Source organism: Rhinolophus hipposideros (genome assembly GCF_964194185.1).
Source record: "Rhinolophus hipposideros genome assembly, chromosome: 21".
NCBI classification, from domain to species: Eukaryota; Metazoa; Chordata; class Mammalia; order Chiroptera; family Rhinolophidae; genus Rhinolophus; species Rhinolophus hipposideros.
The window spans coordinates 26,853,395-26,874,634 of record NC_138067.1 but is presented as its reverse complement, the minus strand read 5'-3'; the positions used below and the strand labels follow the sequence as shown (position 1 = coordinate 26,874,634).

Genomic DNA, 21,240 nt, shown 5'->3' with positions numbered 1-21,240 from the left:
ATACAGCTTTATTATCATTTGTCTTTTATCCTGCTTCATACTCAGAGTACTCTTTCAAACTAAAAACTTGTCTTTTTTTAAGTTCTGGAAAACATTAACCTATTATCTCTTCAAATATTCCTTTCCTAGAATTATGGAAGTTTGATTTGATTCTTATTTGCAGAATATTTGTATTTTTTGAAGATACATTTAACTTTTTGTTTTGAAGTAATTTCAAGCTTATAGATACTGTAAAGAACCCCTTTGCAGATTTACTAGTTTTTAACATTTTTGCCATATTTACTTTCTCTTTGTCTGTGTGCGTGTGTGTGTACATGAGTATGTAAATATTGATTCACACATACATATGCACTCATAACATATACAAATGATTATACAAGTTATTCTCTTTTCTGAACCATTTATGTGTAGGTTGCATGCATCATGCCTTTAGCCTTAACCCTTAGTATTCAGTGTGGGTATTTTCTAAGAAAAAGGATGTTCTCTTAAGTCAACACAGTACAGTTATGCACGTCAAGAAATTTAGCATTGATGAATACTTCTATTTATTCTGTGGTCTGTATTCCAGTTTTTCCGTATTCTCAATAGTGACCTTTAGATATTTTTTTCCTCCAATATAGAATTCAGCCCAGAATCCCAAGATGACTTTAGTTGTTATGTCTCCTTAGTCTCCTTCAATCTGGAACAATTTCTCAATCTTCCATTGTCTATAATGACACTGACATTTTTGAAGACTACAAGTCAGTTATTTTACAGAGTGTTCCTCACTTTGGGTTTGTCTGATGTTTCCTCAAGATTAGATTTAAGTTATTTATCTCCACTGTCTTTCTGTCATCTCTATCTTTTGTCAGTGTAGACTTAAAGATTCTTATTTTATGCAACAGTTTATAATCCATTTACTGCCCTTACTTATTTTGATTTTCAAATCGTTCCAGATTTCGCCATTGGGCGCCTCTTTGAGCTGGCTTATATGTCCTTTTGACATGCCTGGTTATTCTTTTGACCACTTCCTCACCCCCAGGTCCAGTAAGATTTTCCAGTTCAACATGTACCTTGCCTGTCCCGGACCTGGCAGTAGCCATTTCTCTGAGGAGCCCTGGTTTATTTTGGTGGGGAATTGGTATTTAGACACCAATGTCTGGGATGTAAGTGTGCTCATTGCTATTAGAGTTTTATTTCTTATAAGCCCTTTCAGCTGACAGAGCTTGGAAATAATATGTATACATATTTTTTATAGTTATATATATTTTATATATACGTATGCAATTTTATATATATAAAATTTTTGAACCATGAGTTCATACTGATATCACCAATTCCATTCTAATTCCACTGCATTCTTCCTTGCCTTCCCCGTTCCACATTTATAGGTCTCTTCCATAGAGAGAACCCTGTCTCTCCATAACATCACACATTTACTAATTTGTTTAACCCTCTACTGCTCATAAAATAATATTAGAATTGCTCCACCCATACTATTATGAAAAGCAAATGCAATAAGAAAAGTTCAAGATTTGTTTGAGGGTATATAATCATAATATTGCATCCAAAAGTTATTTGTATTGATTCTCCCACCCTTCAGTGTGCTTATGTTATTCATTTGAAATACGATTAGATTAATTTCTTTATATTTGTGTTCAGTTATTTTCCGCCATTCTTGTCAATTTTATTTTCCTAACATGCTTTAACATACTTCAAAATTAAACAAAAAGGTATACTCAGAGAAGTGTCACTTCTTCTCCAACCCTTCTCCTTGCCAGCCACCCGTGAATAACCAAGTTCATTGTTTTCTTCCTGGTTTATTCTTCCTGTATTTTGTTTTTGCAAAAATTAAGCAGATTTATCTATTTTCCTCTATTTCTTACACTAAAGTTAAAATACTTTTGCATCTTGCCTCTCTTCATGTGAAGATATGTTTTGGAAATCACTCCATATTAGTTCATAGAGATAGGTCTCATTCTTTTTCACAGCTGCGTAGTATTCCATTCTGTGGATGCATTTCCCCAAACCATGTTTGTATACTTAGGTAGTTTCCAATATTTTGCAGTTGTAAATAGTATTATAAAATAATTTTATGCACATATATTTTTGTTTAGAGGCATTGTTTCACATTAAATTTCTAGAAGTCAGATTGCTGGGTTGAGAGTAGTGCACGGTTTTGTCAGATATTGCCGAATTCCCTTACATAGCAATTGTACCACTTTGCACATAACCAACAATTTAGAGAATGCCCAACTCCCCACATCCTCTCTAGCAGAGTATACTTTGAAGATTTTGAATTTCTGCCAAGTTGATGGGTAAAAAATGGTATCTCAGTATAGTTTAATTTTTATTTTATTATGAGTTTTAATTTGCACTGAGCGAAGTTGAAATCTTTTCTTATGTTTAAGTGCTATTTCTGTGTAATATTTGAGATGTCTGGTCTTGGCTTCTTTCCATTGTTTTGGAGGACATTTTGGTCTTCTTGTCTTCAGTGTTTACATTTTTTGAAATTATTTTTTAATTCTTTAATTCTTTTTTTATAGTTCGGGGTCTTTGTCTTTTATCTGTGATACGTGATTTTCCCCCCCTAATTGTCATTTGCTGTGTCATTAGTGCTTACTTTACCCCCATTCTTGTTTCCTGTCTGCTTTTATTTGAGAATCTCTTGCTTATTTTTAATGAATGTTTTCCTTGTACCTCTCACTTTGAGCATTCTAGACATTCCATTTTAAAGTCCTTGTCAGATTGTTTCATGATACTCATTTTATTTGGAGTAATTCATGTCACAAGTGTTGATTTTATTGGCTAGATTTCTAAGCATTAGATATCTTCACATTTTGGAATTTCGGTGTACAGGCTCATTCCAAGAAGGAAGTTTTTGTTTTGTTTTTCTTTGCTTTCTCTTCCTCCCTCTCTCTCTAGTAGTTTGTGTTTGCCTCCACCTGGCCCAGAGCTCCCAATAAAGCCTTAGCATTGGGCAGCACTTGGGTTTGTTACTGTTCTGCCTTCATGGAGGAGCCTCATGCCATCCCCTGGTGTCAGGCTGTGGGCCTGGGTCCCGTCTCCCATCTTGCGTGGGAGATTTGGTCTCTGCTGCCCTTGAGTCTACTTCCTGCCCACCACTCTGGCTCGCAGCCCTACTGACTGCTTTGTGTTGATGCTCTGCCTCTCACACACATAGATGAGGATCTTGTTTGTGAGCCCAGCATTTACCTGCATGTTTGGAGCAGAGGAGCTGTGTCAGAGTGTGATTTTATGGAACCTTCTTAATGGCAAGTGCTCCTTTGTATTCCAAAGGAAGGAAGGCGAGAAAGTTTGAAGGAAGGAAACCAGCATGATGGGGAGTTTCGTGTGTTCCGGAAATGTAGCACAAATCATTTCCTTTTCTTCACAACAATCCTCTGAAGCAGGAATATGGTTTCTCCCATTCCACATGCGGGAAGTAGGGACACAGAGTGAGTAGTGAGCTGCCCATGAGAGGGAGTGTGGAGGTCTGAATGCTGTGCTGTCATTGGGTTTCACCCTGACTGCTGGGCTCAGCTGGGTGGTCAGGCCCGTCTGCCTGGAATGCTCCATCTTGGCCTCGGGCTTAGTGGGCGGGTGTGAGTTTGGGAGCAGGCCAGTCATCGTGATGTGGGCTCATCAGTTAAATTCCTCTGTTTTGAAGTGACTTGCTATCCTTCAGCTAACATTTATGAAGTGTCTAGGATGAGCCGGGCACTTGCTAATCCAAGATCAGGTCTTTAATTATAATAGCTCAAAACAACCCTGAAAAGCAGGTCCTGGTGAGTCCAGCTAATAATCAAGGAGACTGACGCTCAAGAGCTCATGTGACTCCCTAGCTTCTCCCCATTAACAAACGCAGGGCTGGGATTTTTATAACTGGCTGTAAAGTCCTCGAGTTCCATTCTTCTGGCGTGTTCTGTTTCCCATGGTGTCTTCCCTGTAAGCTTGTCGCAGTCTTTTTGGGGGTATGATGCCCCAGAAGGAGAGACCTTGAGGGAAGCTCAGTGTGAGTTTAGTCTGATGGGCTTGGGAGTGGGGGTGGGGAGACTTTGCTCTGTGTCTTCTAAAACACAGGACCTATTTTAGCCATTTACAATCAAAAACAGGATGTAATGCAAATGGAAGTGATATGAATTCAGTCCCTAAGGAGTCTCTTTTCCCTTCCTTGGTCAGGAGATGGTGCACCTTCCAAGTGACCATTGGAGACCCTAGCCCAGCATCCTGATAGAGAGAAAGGCTTTGAATTCACAGAGATCCCCTCCCCCTGTTATTCTTTATCATGTCAGCCTGTGCTTTTCCCTCTGCAATTCTGTTAGGTATTAGTTACCTTGCTTCCTTTCCATCTCCCCCACCCCAAGCAAGCTCCATGAGGGCAAGGACCTTATTTCTCTTTTAGTTGGATTTCTATCATCTAGTATGATAGCTAGCCCATAGGAGGTGATAAACAGATTTTGAATGAATGTATGAATCTAATAAGAGACAGCTGGCTTCGGTTCTGGCTCTACCATTCAAAACCTTTGTGGCTTCCAGCAAGTTATTCACTTTTCCTTATCTGCCAAATGGACTCACAATGGCGGTTTCACAGGACTGTTGAGAAATTTAGAGACAACATATAGAGCTGCTCAAAACTGGTAACCCTCACGTCCTCCTCCTCGGTATAATTGTTAATGAGCACCTTGATGCTGTTGGGTGTTGGGCAGGGGGATTTCATTCAGATCTTTCCCAGCCCTGAAAGCACTGATGTACCAGAGCCTTGAGCTTCTGACTTCTCCCCGGGCGAGAGCCAGTGTCCGCTGAGAGCAGCTTCCGTAATGCACTAACCTCTGCCGGCAGGACCGCGGCACGGATTTACGTGGGCTGCTGCAGAAACCGTGGCCAGTTCCAATTAGGAAGCCCTTCCGAGGAGGTTTTGAGGTCAACCCTGAAGAAACAGTTCCCTTTACACGAGGCTTTTAATTAAATGCTCCTGCTTACTTTCCGGAGTTCAGTGAATCACTTTATCCGCATTGTGGTGTTTGACAAAGCCCCGTTGCTTTGAGGAATGGAAAAAGACGAGATGAGGAGGTTTTGTGGAAGCAGTTGGATGGCATGGGCATAGTGCCTCTGTGCCCCTTCGTGGCTGAGTGCTCACCTGCATGGGCCCCCAGCTGGCGGGATGAGGGGTCCAGTGAAGCAGTTCCTGGTCTCTGCCTTGGGCTTGGTTCTTGAGATTCCAAGACCCCCATTGCTACTTAAGGACCTGAGTCCACCCAGAGGTGGACCCAAGGCTCCAGAGGCCGAGGAACAGTTCTCGGTGTGTGGTATTCTGCTGAGCTGCATTGTGTGGGACAGTTGACCTTGCCCTCAGAACACTTAACAGTGTTGTTGGAGAGACAGGATTCATACAGAAAGTATTACAGGAATACCTTTGTGCTGAGCTAGGCTGTAATGATTGCAAAGCGAGTAAGAGCCACCGGGTACTCTTTAGTTACTATATCACGGGTCCTTTAAACATGTTATGCCATCTGATCCTCACAACCTGCGCTCTGACGATTCACAACCAAGGCAGATCCACTCTGTCCACATAGTAATTTTCCCAAGGGGGAGGGGGCGTGCCAGGATTGGCCTTGGACCAGCTTCAGGTTGGGATGCAGCATTTCAGTCTCCATAGTGATTTATTTCCCTTCCCTACCAAAAACAAAAGGCAAGATTCTGACAACGCTTAGCCAATAGTCAGTCCTTCTCTGTGTTTCCCTGTACCCTCCCACATCAGTGCAGCTTAGGGTGGGCCTCTTGGAGATGCAGCTCCATCCCGCACGGGGTGGGGGGGCAGTCACATCCCCCTTCCCCCCCCCCCAGCAGAAATGCTGAACTCAGCAAGGTTTTCAGACCTTCATCAGCCTTCTAGCACAGGCATTGGGGAAGCCTGTTCACACCTAGGCGAATCGCTGGATAGTCGGGCCCTACTTCTCAAACCCTGGTCTCTGCAGCAGTGGCCGCGGCCTGGGGCGGGCCCAATAGGCTGATTTTTCACAGTTCTCCAGGGGACCCTGATGCATGCTCCAGCATAGGAACCACTGGGCCAGGTTCTCAGACCTGCCTGCCTGTCAGAATCGCCGGGGAAGTGTGCTGTGTTTTTAAAGAATTATTATTCACTTGATTTTCAAATGTAGTCTTTACAGTCAACTTCACTGTTTGAACTGGTTTCAATTTACAGAGCAAAGGGGAAGATGATAGCCACACTCAGCTACCTTCCCCTATCGTTGGTATCTTACGTTGGTATGGTACATTTGTTACAACGAGGAGCCAGAATCGACGTGTTATTATGACCTGAAGTCCAGACGATACTCAGGTTTCCTTGGTTTTTATCTAATGCCCGTTCCGGGATCCCATCCAGGACCCCACATTACACTTAGTCCCCATGTCTCCTTTGGTCCCTCTGCGACATTTCTCAGACTTTCCTGATTTTTGATGACCTTCACAGTTTTGAAGTGTACTCATTAGGCATCTTGTTGAATGTCTTATCAATTTGGATTTGTTTTATGTTGGCGCTCATAATGAGGGCTTTTGAGAGGACGACCCCAAAGGTGAAGTGCCCTTCTTACATCTTAATCAAGGGCGTATGCCATCACCATGACTTGTCACTGTTGATGTTGACCTTGATCACCTGGCTGAGGGGGCTTTGGCTTCTCCATTTGCCCTAGTGCCACTACAAGCTTATCTGATATGTGTCCTACCCCAGTCCCAGAATCAGCCATTTCTCCAGGGAGTCCTGGTTCCTTTTATTGAGAATGGTATCAGAAACCAAAATCTGGGCCCTAGGTGTGCTCCCTTCTATTTGGGATGTCATTGATTCTGGACTCTTTCAGCTGACACAGCAAGGAAACACACACATCTATACTAACCTGTATATATACAGTCATCTACAAATATCTCTGGATGTGACCTTCTGTATCTGTATTAAACTAAACATGAGTTCAAAGTGATGTCTCGAACTCTAATCCGTTACCACATGGATCAGTCTAGCCTCCTCCCCTTGCTTATCTGTAAATGCTCACTCCAACAGTGAGAAACCGTGTTGCTACCATCTGCCGTGCACTTAATTGTGCAATTCCAGCATACGTGTATTTTGGTATTGTAATTGTTAACTTGTACCTGCCTCTATGGAAATCAACTTTATCAACTGGAAATAAAAGTTTCTTACGTCAGCACCTTCCCCCTAGCCCCTTCAGTGAGCTTGTTCATACATTTGTAATAATACAGTTAGATGCTTTTATCACATGCTGCATTCCATCCTTGGATTCCCCCTGTTTCTTCAATTTTTTTTAAGTTCACGTACTTTTAAGGTACACTATCTGTGCTGTAAAGTTCTTTGGGATTCAACAAATGCTTAATTTCTCATATTCACCTTTATAGTATCATATACAATAGTTTCATTGTCCTAAAAAATTTCCCTGTGCTTCCCCTCTTCCACCTTCCTCTTACTTCACCTGAACCCCATGACAACCACTGATCTTTTTACTGTTTCTATACTTTTGCGTTTTCTGGAATGTTATATAACTGGGATCATGCAATGGGTATCCTTTTCAGACTAGCTTTTTTCACTTAGCAGTATGCATTTAAGATTCATTCATGTATTATCCTGACTTGAAAACTAACTTTTTAAAAAAATTTATTGAGGTGACAATTGTTAGTAAATTAAATAGATTTCAGGTGTACAATTCTGTATTACATCATCTATAAATCCCATTGTGTGTTCACCACCCAGAGTCAGTTCTCCTTCCATCACCATATATTTGATCTCCCTTGCCCTCATCTCCCTCCCCCCGACCCCACTTAGCCTCTCCTAACCACTAAACTATTGTCTGTGTCTATGAGTTTTTGTTTCTCATTTGTTTGTCTTGTTCTTTTGTTGTTTTGGTTTATATACCACATATCAGTGAAATCATAGGGTTCTCTGCTTTTTCTGTCTGTCTTATTTCGCTTAGCATTATACTCTCAAGATCCATCCATGTTGTCACAAATGTTCCTATATCATTTCTTACCGCCGAATAGTATTCCATTGTATATATATACCACAACTTCTTTATCCATTCATCTATCACAGGACATTTTGGTTGTTTCCATGTCTTGGCCACCGTAAACAAAGCTGCAGTGAACATTGGAGCACACGTGTCTTTATGGATAAATGTTTTAGATTTTTTGGGTAGATACCTAGGAGAGGGATTGCTGGGTCATATGGTAATTCTATTCGTAATTTTTTGAGGAACCTCCACACTGCCTTCCATAATGGCTGCACCAGTCTGCATTCCCACCAACAGTGTATGAGGGTTCATTTTTTTCCACAGCCTCTCCAACACTTGTTACTGTTTGTCTTGTTGATGATAGCCATTCTGACTGCGGTGAGGTGATATCTCATTGTGGTTTTTATTTGCATTTCTCTGATGATAAGTGATGTTGAGCATTTTTTCATATGTCTGTTTGCCATTTGTATGTCCTCTTTGGAGAAATGTCTCTTCAGGTCCTCTGCCCATTTTTCAATTGGGTTGTTTGTTTTTTTGTTGTTGAGTTTCATGAATTCCTTGTATATTTTGGATAGTAGTACCTTATGGGAGGCACTGTTTGCAAAAATCTTCTCCCATTCAGTTGGGTGTCCCTTTATTTTATTGATGGTTTCTTTTGCTGTGCAGAAGCTTTTAAGTTTCATATAGTCCCATTCGTTTATTTTAGCTTTTACTTCCATTGCCTTTGGAGTCAAATTCATAAAATGCTCTTTGAACCCAAGGTCCATAAGTTTAATACCTATGTTTTCTTCTATGCAGTTTATTGTGTCAGGTCTTATGCTTAAGTCTTTGATCCATTTTGAATTAATTTCGGTACATGGTGACAGATAGCAGTCCAGTTTCATTCTTTTGTGCATGGCTATCCAACAACACCATTTATTGAAGAGGCTGTCTTTCCTCCATTGTATGTTTTTACCTTCTTTGTCAAAAATTATCTGTCCATATTTATGTGGTTTTATTTCTGGGTTCTCAATTCTATTCCATTGGTCTATGTGTCTGTTTTTCTGCCAATACCATGCTGTTTTGATTATTGTAGCCCTGTAGTACAACCAATAGTCAGGGAATGTGATGCCTCCAGTATTGTTCTTTTTTCTTAAGATTGCTTTGGCTATTCAGGGTCTTTTGTGGTTCCAAACAAATCTGATGATTTTTTGTTCTATTTCTTTAAAAAATGCCATTGGGATTTTGATGGGGATTACATTAAATCTGTGTATTGCTTTGGGTAATATGGCCATTGTAACTATGTTGATTCTTTCAATCCATGAGCACGGAATGTCTTTCTATTTCTTTGTGTCTTCTTCAATTTTTTTCAAAACTGTCTTATAATTTTCAGCATATAGGTCCTTCACATCCTTGGTTAAGTTTATTCCTAGGTATTTTATTCTTTTTGCTGCAATTGCAAAAGGATTTTTTTTTTTTGTATTTCTTTTTCTGAGATTTCATTGTTAGTATATAGGAATGCAATGGACGTTTGTATGTTGATTTGGTAGCCAGCAACTTTACTGTATTCGTTGATTGTTTCTAATAGCTTTTTGGTGGAGTCTTTAGGGTTTTCTATATATAGCATCATGTCATCTGCAAAGAGTGATAATTTAACTTCTTCATTCCCAATTTGGATGCCTTTTATTTCTTTTTCTTGCCTGATTGCTCTAGCAAGGACTTCCAAGACTATGTTGAAAAGCAGAGATGATAGGGGACAGTCCTGTCATGTTCCTGAACATAGAGCAAAGGGCTTCAGTTTTTCACCATTAATTATGAGATTAGCTGAGGGCTTGTCACATATGGCCTTTATTATGTTAAGGTATTTTCCTTCTATACCTATTTTATTAAGTGTTTTAATCATAGATGGATGTTGTATCTTGTCAAATGCTTTTTTTGCATCAATTGATATAATCATATGATTTTGTCCTTTATTTTGTTTATGTGATGTATCACATTGATGGATTTGAAATGTTGAACCATCCTTGTGCCCTGGGGATGAACCCCTCTTGGTTGTGATGAATAATCTTTTTAATGCATTGTTGTATTCGATTTGCTAGAATTTTGTTTAGGATTTTTTGCATCAGTATTCATCAGAGATATTGGTCTGTAGTTTTCTTTTTTTGTGTTGTCCTTACCAGGTTTTGGTATCAGGGTGATGTTGGCCTCATAAAATGAATTAGGGAGTACTGTCTCTTCTTCAATTTTTTGGAGGAGTTTGAGCAGGATTGGTCAAGATCCTCTTTGAAGGTTTGGTAGAATTCATTAGTGAAGCCATCTGGTCCCGGACTTTTGCATTTGGGAAGGTTTTGGATGATTGATTCAATTTCGTTACTGGTGATCGGTCTGTTTAGATTTTCCTGTTCTTCATGGTTCAGCCTTGGAAGGCTATATGTTTCTAAGAACTTGTCCATTTCTTCTAGGTTATTGAATTTGGTGGCATATAGACCTTCATAGCATTCTTGGATGATCCTTTGTGTTTCTGTGGTGTCCGTGATAACTTCCCCTTTTTCATTTCTGATTTTGTTAATTAGCGTCTTCTTTTTATCTTAGTGAGTCTAGCCAAGGGTTTGTCAATTTTGTTAATCTTTTCAAAGAACCAGCTCTTTGTCACATTAATTTTTTCTATTGTCTTTTTGTTTTCTATTTCATTTAGTTCTGCTCTGATTTTTGTTATTTCCTTTCTTCTGCTGACCTTGGGTTTCACTTGTTCTTCTTTTTCTAGTTCTTTAAGGTGTAACATGAGGTTATTTATTTGGGATTTTCTTGTTTCTTGAGATAGGCCTGTAATGATATAAATTTCCCTCTTAAAACTGCTTTCGCTGTATCCCAAAAATTTTGGTAGGATGTATTTTCATTGTCATTTTTTTCTATGTATCTTTTTATCTCTCTTCTGATTTATTCTTTGACCCAGTTGTTCTTTAAAAGTATGTTGTTTAATCTCCATTTATTTGTGTTTTTTCCTGCTTTCTTTTTGCAGTTGATATCCAATTTCAAAGCATTGTGATCAGAGAATATGCTTGGTATGATTTCAATATTCTTAAATTTGCTGAGGCTGATTTTATGTCCCAATATATGGTGTATCCTTGAGAATGTTACATGTACACTCGAAAAGAATGTATAGTCTGATGTTTTAGGATGAAGTGCTCTATATATGTCTATTATGTCCATTTCATCTAATGTGTCATTTAGGGCTGCTATTTTGTTATTTATTTTCTGTTTGGATGATCTATCCATAGCTGTCAATGATGTATTTAAATCCCCTAGTATAATTGTGTTTTGGTCAATTTCTCCCTTTAGTTAGTAGTTGCTTGGTATACTTCGGTGCTCCCTGATTGGGGGCATGAATATTGATGACTGTCATGTCTTCTTGTTGTATAGTCCCCTTTACCATTATGAAATTTACATCTTTGTCTCTTGTTATCTTTTTCACCCTGAAGTTAGAAAAAGTAACTTCTTTTTATTGTTGACTAATATTCCATTGTATGACTGGACCACAGTTTGTTTATCTATTCACCTACCAAAGGATACATCGGTTGCTTACAATTATTGGTGGTTATGAATAAAGCTGCAGGGTTTTTTTTGTTTGTTTTTTGTTTTGTGTGTGTGTGTGTGTGTGTGTGTGTGTGTGCGCGCGCGCACACGCGTGCATGGCCATACATTTTAAAAGCAGCATTTCCTTTTTCCTGAAGGTGTTCCAGCAGAAGCTGGGTGCTTCCAGGCAGACCCGTGGGAGAGAGAATCAAGGATCACATGGGGCCTTTCCCAGAGAGTCCTCTCTGTCCTCTTCTGAATTTGGAGATACTAGAAACTAAGGCCCAGACCTTTTACCACCCAGATTGGAGAGTTGCACGGGGGTCCCAGCATATCTGATCTTCCAGTGAAAATCTGAACATTCGCTGCAAAGTGTTTCTGTCTTGGTTTGGTTTCTCACTTGGTTTATCTGATTTTGGAAGGCTCTACTCTGACCAATGGAGGATTAAACATGCACAGCGCAGTGAAGAGGAAGCTAGAAGCCGAGAAGGACTATGTCTTTGACAAGAGGCTCAGGTACAGCGTCCGCCAGAACGAAAGCAACTGTCGGTTTCGGGACATTGTCGTGCGGAAGGAAGAGGGGTTCACACACATCCTGCTGTCCAGTCAGACCTCAGACAACAACGCGCTGACCCCCGAGGTAAGGGGGCAAAGACTGGAGGGGAGAGTCAGTCTGGGGAGGGCCTCTCATTCATCAGCCTGGGGCACTGGCTTTCTCCTTGTTTCATCGGGGAGCTGATGAAAGTAGTCAATACACACACATACAAACACACACACCTACAGGACACAATTCGCTAATCACTTTACATACTTTATCCATTTGATCGTTATGTCCAGGTGACGATATTGTCTCATTTTACAGATGAAGACCCTGGTAAACAGATTCAGTCAACTGGTTAGGGTCATAGACTTAGTCAGGGGTTGGCCCCAGAATCCAGTCACGTCTTGGGATTTTCCAGTGAGGCTGCATTATAATAAACATGTCCACTTTCTTTGTTTTTGATGGCATTATATTTACTCCACTCACACTTTTTATTGAGATGTAATTCACGTACCATAAATTTCACCTTTTTAAAATATACAATTCAGTGATTTTTAGTATATTCACAAAGTTGTGCAACTATCACCACTAATTCCAGAACATTTTCATCGCCCCAAAGTAAACTCTAGACCCATTAGCAGTCACTCCTGTTCTCCCCCCCTCCCCCCCCCCCAGCTCCTGGCAACCACTAGCCTACTTTCTGTCTCTCTGGATTTGCCTATTCTGGACACTTCATATAAATGGAATCATACATTATGTGGTCTTCTGTGACTGGCTTCTTTCACTTAGTATGATGATTTCAAGGTTTATCCATGTTGTAGCATGTGGCAGTCAGTGCTTCATTCCTTTTCATTTTGAGGATATGTCGTATTTTGTCAATTAGTTCTTCAGTTGGTAGAGATTTAGGTTGGTTCCACTTTGGCTGTTATGGATAATATTGCTACAGACATTTGTGTATAAGTTTTTGTGTGAACATATATTCTTAGTTTCCTTGGATATACTTGTATTCCTAATTGTGGAATTACTGGGTCATAAGGTAACTCTATATTTAACTGTTTGAGGAACTGCCAGACTATGTTCCACAGGGGCTGTACCATGTTGCATTCCCACCAGCAGTATATGAGGGTTCTGTTTTCTCCACATCCTCGCCAATACTTGTTATTATATCTTTTTTATTATAGTCATTTTAGTGGGTGTGAGGTGGTATCTCATTATGATCTTGATTTGCCCTTTCCTGATTATTAATGATATTGACCATCTTTTCATGTGCTTATTGGCCATTTGTTTATCGTCTTTGGAGAAATGTCTATTTCAGTACTTTGCTTGTCTTTAAAATTGGGGTGTGTTTTTTATTGTTGAGTTTTTCGTGTTCTTTATATATTCTGGATACTATACCCTTATGAGATATATGATTAGAAACACTTCCTTTCATTCTATGCATTGTCTTTTTGCTTTCTAGATAATGTCCTTTGGTGTCCAATTTTTAAAATTGTAATGAAGTCCAGTTTATCTTTTTTCTACATTTCTGCTTTTTAAATGCTAATCATACTGATGTCTTAGGTGAATAGAATAGGGAAACAGTGAATACTAAACACAATTAGCTAGATAACATCATTCAAAATATGGAGTCCTTGGGAGGTCAGTGAAGTCATTTCTTTTTTAAAGAGTTTCGTGATGGTGGTAATGTAGGAAACACTCATCCAAGCCGTCCTCTCCAACTCAGCCGACCTAGGGCAGGGTGGCATTTGTCCCATTTCATCCCACCAGTACCCTTCTGATGTAGGATTATTATGATCCACATCTTCACAGATGGGAAAACAAGCTTAGAGAACTTAACAGGCCTGGGGTCACATAGCTTAGCCGAATGTAAGCTTCAGGAGGTGAGGGCTGTTCCATCGTTGCCTGCCATTTTGTTTCTCACATTCAGCCCAGTGTCTGGCCCACTGAAGACAGTTCACTCTAAACCCTCCTTTTCCTGTCCCTGCAGTAACCTGCACTCTGATATCCATCATGGCAATGAAGACCACAGAGCTGTTTGGAGGGCAGGAGTGGCTGCCCACCAGATTGGGCTTGGTAGGATGGCCTGGCATTGCCCAATGTATGCAGTACACTTGGGGAGGCCCAGGAAGTTGGGTGGGGTGGGAGATGCTGTGTCCTTTAGCTTGTAATCACATGTCTTATCATGATGATTTACATAGACTATAGCTTTTTTATGGGATTGTGGGTGTGGCAGTCAGGAATGCTGCCAACCTGCAAGGGTAGAGGTGTGGCTAAAGCCTGTGCAGTTCGTAGGGCTGGTGGTTGTTTGTTGCCCCTCTTCAAAGTATGGTGTTCGGGCGTCTCTCCCTCCTCCACCTGCAGGAACCACCGTGGGAGTCTCTGCTGTGCAGACCTCTGTGTAGGATTCAGAGACATCAGAGCCTGTGGTTTACCCCAAAGGCTGCTCTTCACATGTTTATACACGTGGAAACCTTGTTATTTTGAGCTCATCGCGAAACAAATACACGAGGCCAATTCTTGGGGTTTTTTTCTATGTCACTACTTTTTAAAAGCCTGCTTTAAAAAGACACAGCATTTTCCTTCGATGAAGTGAATAAATATGAAGGCTTCTAGTTCATTCTGTCTCCCTGGAGCAGCTTTGTATGCTAACTGTTGCCCACTCATCATGGAAAATGTGTTGCATCCGACTGATTTAAGGTGTATAAGTTCTTACCTCCTGAGATGTGGTCTTGGTTAATTAGAAGTCCACTTCTAATTGGCGTCTGTTTGTAACAGAACAGGAGAAAAGTGGAAAAACAATACTGATCTGGTGGTTTCAGCTGTCTCAATAACCAAAGTGGATTGACTATATGGATAAGCCAGCTAACTCGGTAAAATAGCCCCAAAAGAACGATCTGACTGAAATGAAGAGGGGGTGTTAGTGGAGGAATACAGATTTTGGAATCCAGCACACCTGGGTTTTAATCCTGCCTCCACCAGCTGACCACTTCTGTTACCTTAGGAAGTTACTTTGCCTTTCTGAGTTTTCTCATTTATAGAAATTATACGTCATCTTGCTTGTGGGATTAGAGATACTGTCTGCAAAGAGGCTCATAGCATACCTGGCACAAAGGAGGTGTTCGATACATGTTCCTGTCACTGTTAAGATGAAACAGAAGCGATTGAATGGTCACCAGCAGACTCAGTCTTGCTCGTACATGGAGGAACTGGAAAGGGGCCACCTTCACGGTCAGAAGTGAATTTCTTTTTCTAGTTGGATAGGTGACATTGGCCTTATAAGCAGAAACTCCTACATTACTGGGTTTGCTAACTAGATTCTGAGGCTAGCGGGTACGTTGTATTATTTCTCCTGTCTGGGATATAGCAAAGAACCAGGAGAATAACAAAAATGCCCCTTAAGGAAAGAGCCAGCAAAATAGATGGCCAAAGCTCATTCGCATCTCCATAAGGAGAGGACTCCAAGCGCTCACTCAGCACCCAGTTGTCTGCAGTGCTCCCAGCTTCTGCACATCACCATCCATGGGTGCACACTACACGTGCAGAGGTCATACCTCCCACATTCTTGGTCATACCCCCCCATGTCTGCGCCATCCCCAAGGCCTGTTAGTTGTAGTTCTTGAATAGCTCTCCACTATGTTTCCTTATGTCTATTTCCATCATAATCCTTATAGTCCAAACTACTAGGCTGTTTTTTTGTGGACTATTGTAATAATCTGCTAACAAGTCTGCCCCCTTTCATGTTTCCTACCCTGTAATCCAGAACCAAGTCTCCAAAAGCCAGGCAGAGAGATCTGCTGGAACTGCAAATCTGATAAGTTACCCGTTTTCTCTCTCTCTCTCTCTCTCTCTCTCTCTCTCTCTCTCTCTCTCTCTGTCTCTCTCTCTGTCTCTCTCTCTCTCTCTCTCTCTCTCTGTCTCTCTCTCTCATTCTCTCTCTCTTCAAATATGTCAGTGGGTCCTGATCACTGTAGTTTTATCACATACCACTCTTCTTCTGCACTCCAGTCACCTTCACTTTCTTTCATGCTCGCAGCTGCCCCAGGGCCTTTGTACGTGCCTGTCTTTCTGACCAAAGCAACCTTCCTTTTCTCCTTGCTTAGCTGACCCTCGCTCTTCATTCGGATCTCAGCTCAACCATCACTCCCACAGGAGGAGAGTCTTCCCTCACCTCCCTGATCAGGTCATGTATCTCATATGCTTTCCTAGCTCTATGCACTTCTCCCCACTGGAACTTATCACAATTGTCAGTGTACTTACATGGATTTGTGTGGTAGTTTATTAAAAGTCTGATTCCCCCCATTAGACTATAAACTTATGGAGGAGGTGAATACTGTGCCATTCGCTCAATTTAATAAACATTTATTAAATTCTATAATGTACACATTTCTAGACTAGGTGTTACAAGGGTTATTCAGATGAGTAGAATACTATTTTAGCTCTTTAGGGATTGTATTAGTTATCTGTTACTGTATAACTAATTGCCCTAAACTTAACTTCTTAAAACAACAAACATTTATTATCTCAGTTTCTGTGGATCAGGAATTCAGTCAGAGCTCAGTGGGATGCTTCTGGCTCAGGGTCTCTCATAAGCCTGCAGTCAAGGTGTCGGCTGGGTCTGCAGCCTCCACTGAAGGCTCAGTGGAGGAGGATCCACTTCCAACCTTGCCCAGTGTCTGCTCACAGGTCTCAGGTCCTCACTGGCCAGAGACATCAGTTCCTTGTCATGTGGCTACTCCCCAAGGGCTAGGGAGTAGCCTCTCCAGAGGGCTACCCATGACATGGCCGCCCGCTTCCCCCAGATGGAGAGCTCTAAGAAAGCGAGATAGCTAAAGAAGATAGTCAAGACAAGCTATCGTCTTTTTGTATTCTACTCTGCTCTTCAGAGGGACTTCCCATCACTTGCTGTCTTCTCGCGGTTAGCAGTGAGTCACTAAGTCCAGTCTGCGCTCAAGGGGAGGGGATTTCACAGGGCATGCATTCCAGAGGAAGGAATCGTTGAGGGTCATCTTAGAGGCTGCCTGTCACAGGTTTAAATCAGGTAGGAGGCAGGATAAGGGAGTTTGTCAGGAGTGTCAGAGTAGGGACTTAAGATAGTCGGGGTATCGGGAGAAGGAAGAGTTTGCATTTAGTCAGGGATCTTTGGGAAGGCCTTTTTGAAGGTGGGCACAATTGAGATGGACTCTGGGTGACTGAGTTCAGCAAGTAAAGATGAAGTGGACAGAGGGAGCCTGGTCTCCTCCCCCTTTGCAGCAATTTTTAATGGATTTGGTTATCTGGTTCCAGCCCATGGCAGATCAGAAGCTAGAAGGAGCAGGGGCGTACTGTTCTTTCTCTACTAGACACTAACAGCAGGAGCAAGTAGCAGCTAGCACGTGTATCACAAGGGGAATAAATCTCACAAACAGATTGAGGCCTTCAAAATGCAGAGCGGTCTGGGAGCATACCTGGGAGCCTCTGAGGCGACGGGTCTGTTACAGGCTAGCCAGTGACCACTGAGAGGGGTGCACGTGTGCAGTATGTTCTGTTCATAAAGTGAAAGAGTGTAATAATTTTAAACTTTAAACTTTAAACAAACCAGTTTCATTATACAATTTTGGATCCTTCAAGAAGGTGAAACCTCAGCCGTCAGTTCAAATTGGATTATCAACACAAGAAAGGCAAAGGAACCGTACACTGACTAGATGTAATTTTTTTCTAATTAAAAAATGTAGTTTGTGCTTTTGTTGCATCAGTAAGACACAAATTTGCTTTCCATTCAATTCACAAAGGAGGTGGCTCTTTTGTTTGGTTTTGTTTTTACTAATCAACAAGTAAGTGTGACCTCAGACAGAGAGGCCACTCTCTGAGTCATGTGTAGAATCATGTCTTTACAGCAGGGTTTTCTTTTATTTGCCTCTCAGAAAAATAGAGATCATATGTAGGTGAGAGTGTGTCTATTTCTGGAGGCAGATAGATTAAAGGACCCACAAGATAGTGACCTGTTAGCTTTTTTTGGTGTTCAAAATGAGTATCTGTGGCTTATACCCTGTTCGAATGGAAAAGGCTACTTCAGTCCTCACAGAGCACAGGCCAGGAGATTCTTGATTCAAATGAGTATCTAGCCCTCTGTTTTCCACTGAAATTAATCCATTTGTTTAAGTCATCTTACAGTATGGAGCAGCAGAAAGAGAGGTGATGTCGGGGTGAGATTTGCATCATGCTTCTGCCTGTTGCTAGTGACCTTGGGCTACTTCCTTTGCTTCTCCAAGTCTGCCTTGCTTCAACTGCAGAATTGGGATATGATTCCTTATCTTCCAGGATTTTCATTTGGAATAAAGTATTATGTGGAAATTATCTGATGCAATCCCTGGAACCTCTAAGTGCTTAATCAATGAGGGGTTCTCTTAAAAGTATATATTAAAAACTAATACTCTAACAATATTTCCACAGTATATCCTATGATTATGCCTATTGAATAATTAGTAATGATCCTTTGCAAGCCTATTCACTTATTGTCTCCCCCAGCGGACTCTCAGTTCCACCCAGGAAAGTGCATGCTTTGTTCTCTCTTACAATATAATTTCTGTGCTGATTTTTGCTTTTTCCCTGACTTCTGTTGGACTGAGTGATTGAGCTTTCTTTATTTCACCCTCTCCATTCATTGTAATTCATGATATACTTTTAAGAAGCTATCCTTAAGTTATGTACACATAGCAAAGCCTAAGTGTAATCATTACCTCTCTACCACTCCCAGACATGTAATCTAGGCATGCTCTTACTCTAGCCATCCTTCCTCTCATCTGACACAATATTACTGCCTAAGACCGTAGTTCTACTATGTGCAACACCCACCCTCAATTAGTCACTATCAGTATGATGATTTTTATAGTCAGTTCTTATATTGATTTATCAGTACATTGACCAGTTTCTTTGCTGGCTGTCATTCCTTGCATGCCAGTTTTTCTTTCTGAATATGGTTTGTTTTTTTCTCTTTGAAGTGAATCCTATTTTAGTTCTTTCAGTGAGGGTCTAAGAGTGGTAAACATTCTTTTACAAAAATGCCCAATTTTTACCCTTGCTTTTGAATGATAGTTTAGCTGGATACAGAATTTGTGTTTGACAGTTGTTTTCTTCAGCACCTTGAACATTTTATGGGGCTGATGCCAAAGCCCACTTCCCATGTGCCACCTATAAACCATGCAAGGCTCTTAGTTGAAGTAAGGATGAGCAAGAATTTAATCAAACATTCCAGAGATGGCTAACATACCTCACCTGGGCTGTGCACAGGACTTTCCCACCACACATTGAAATGGGCTAAACAAGAAAATGCTAGAACAAGATGTGCTGACATTTACCTGGGATTAAAGGGTGTCGAGCTAGGCTTCCAAGTCTGCAGCCTGTGACCCCACTGCCACCTTCTTAACCCTCTGTGCCTTCTTTGGGGAAGACATAGGTGAGCGCTGGCGTTGGTGTTTTTTTGCTAGGTCTGGATGTGGCTTGTGTTCAGGGGAGGTTCCCCGCATAGGAAGAACAGATTTACCTCTATGCTCAGGGGCAAGACCTCTGGCAGGCTTGAGTCTGGAAGCCCCCGGCTTCCAGATAGCTACTTAACATCCCCGCACATCCATCTCTGCCCACAGATCATGAAGGAGGTCCGGAGAGCACTCTGCAACGCATCCACAGATGACAGCAAACTGCTGCTCCTCAGTGCCGTAGGCAGTGTGTTTTGCAGCGGCCTGGATTACTCCTACCTAATTGGCCGGTTGTCCAGTGACCGGCGAAAGGAGAGTACCCGCATTGCAGAAGCCATCAGGTGAGCTCTGCTCGTGTTCGGACACTTGGGGACCTGCCTGGGGTTGCCCAATTGAGTGCATAAAAATATATCCCGCTCAGTTAAACTCTTCAAACAACAAAGAATTTTTGTTTTTTAGCATAAGTATATCCCATGCAATATTTGGGATACTTATACTAAGAAATGATTTGTTGTTTATCTGAAATTTCGATTTTAATTGGGCATCCTATATTTCTCTGCCTCAATTAGGGATGTCTGTGCTCTCTAGGTTAGATCTCACTTTATTCTTTTGATGAAAAGGAGATTTTATTTCCTTATATTAAGCCCAGTGTTTAGTAATGCCCATGTGTTAGCCACATGACTCCCGCCCTCCGCCTCATGGTGAAATCTTTGATTTTTCGGGGCGTTCCTGCGTCCTGGAACTGACATGGCTCAGAACTAGGAAGGAGGATGGAGGGGTTCCCAGGTCAGCTATGCATTTGCAGACCCCATGGGGTTGAGCGTGTTTCCTCTTCTTGTGTTTTTGGGGCAAAAGTTGGGATCCTGGGCATGACATCCGATCCTAACAATCAATATGTCTTTTGGGACATATTGGGTAGCTTTTTCCCCATTCTTTATAGATTTATCCAAAGCAAGTGAGCGTGATTCCCAGCAAGGGCTGTCACTTGTCCTCCACCCATGCTCACTGCTGCACTTTGCCCCAGGCTTAGACTAGAGTCTCAGTTCAGTGATGCTGCCTGGTCTCTTGAGAAGGAACTATTATTCCACAGGGTGTCCCGAGCCTCAGGCCACAGGTTAGGGATTTTCTGGGGCCTCCAGTCTTACTGTGCTGTGACATTGTCACCCAGAGCCTGATTCCCATGTGGCTGGGACGCTTCTGGGAGAGTAGAGTTTCTAAGAGATGACACAGGGACACCCTCACATGGGGTTCCAAGTCCTAATTCAGGGTGAAGCATCCACAGGAGTCTCGGCTCCAAAATACCTATGTGCTTCCCGTGGCAGAACTCTTGCCGGAAGAGATATCAAAAGCCTGAACGCTGTTGTGAGAAAAGGTGTCATGGTTTCATGCTGCTCTCAGGCTCCCTGGGTGCAGACAGGCCTGGCCATGTCCACGGCAGTTTGTTCTCTGCTCAGACTCAGCTGTGTCTTTTTGCAGCTGCCTTGTCACATGGGGTCCTCAGTAAGGATTCCTCCTTGTTTATGGGACATTAGAGATAGGGCAGCCATCTCTGTGGCTTGAGGAACACCTTGGCCGTAGCCTTCATCCGGTTTATGAATTTTCTTGGAGGCATTAGCTGGATTTACAAAAGTCCCAAATTTGAGGAGATGCAGAATGCATTAGCTCACCTCTGGAGAAATGCTGTCAGTGGAATTCAGACATTTGC

The 21,240-nt window shown here is 41.6% G+C and overlaps 1 protein-coding gene across 1 annotated transcript in view; it reads left to right on the top strand.

Annotated features, from left to right (window-relative positions):
* CDYL2 (chromodomain Y like 2) overlaps window positions 1-21,240 on the top strand; it is a 171,288-nt gene that overhangs the window by 129,075 nt on the left and 20,973 nt on the right. Inside the window, exons 3-4 of the mRNA XM_081031344.1 lie at window positions 11,966-12,183; window positions 19,704-19,876. Coding sequence (XP_080887470.1) covers window positions 11,966-12,183; window positions 19,704-19,876 — 391 coding nt within the window. The remainder of the gene's footprint in view (window positions 1-11,965; window positions 12,184-19,703; window positions 19,877-21,240) is intronic.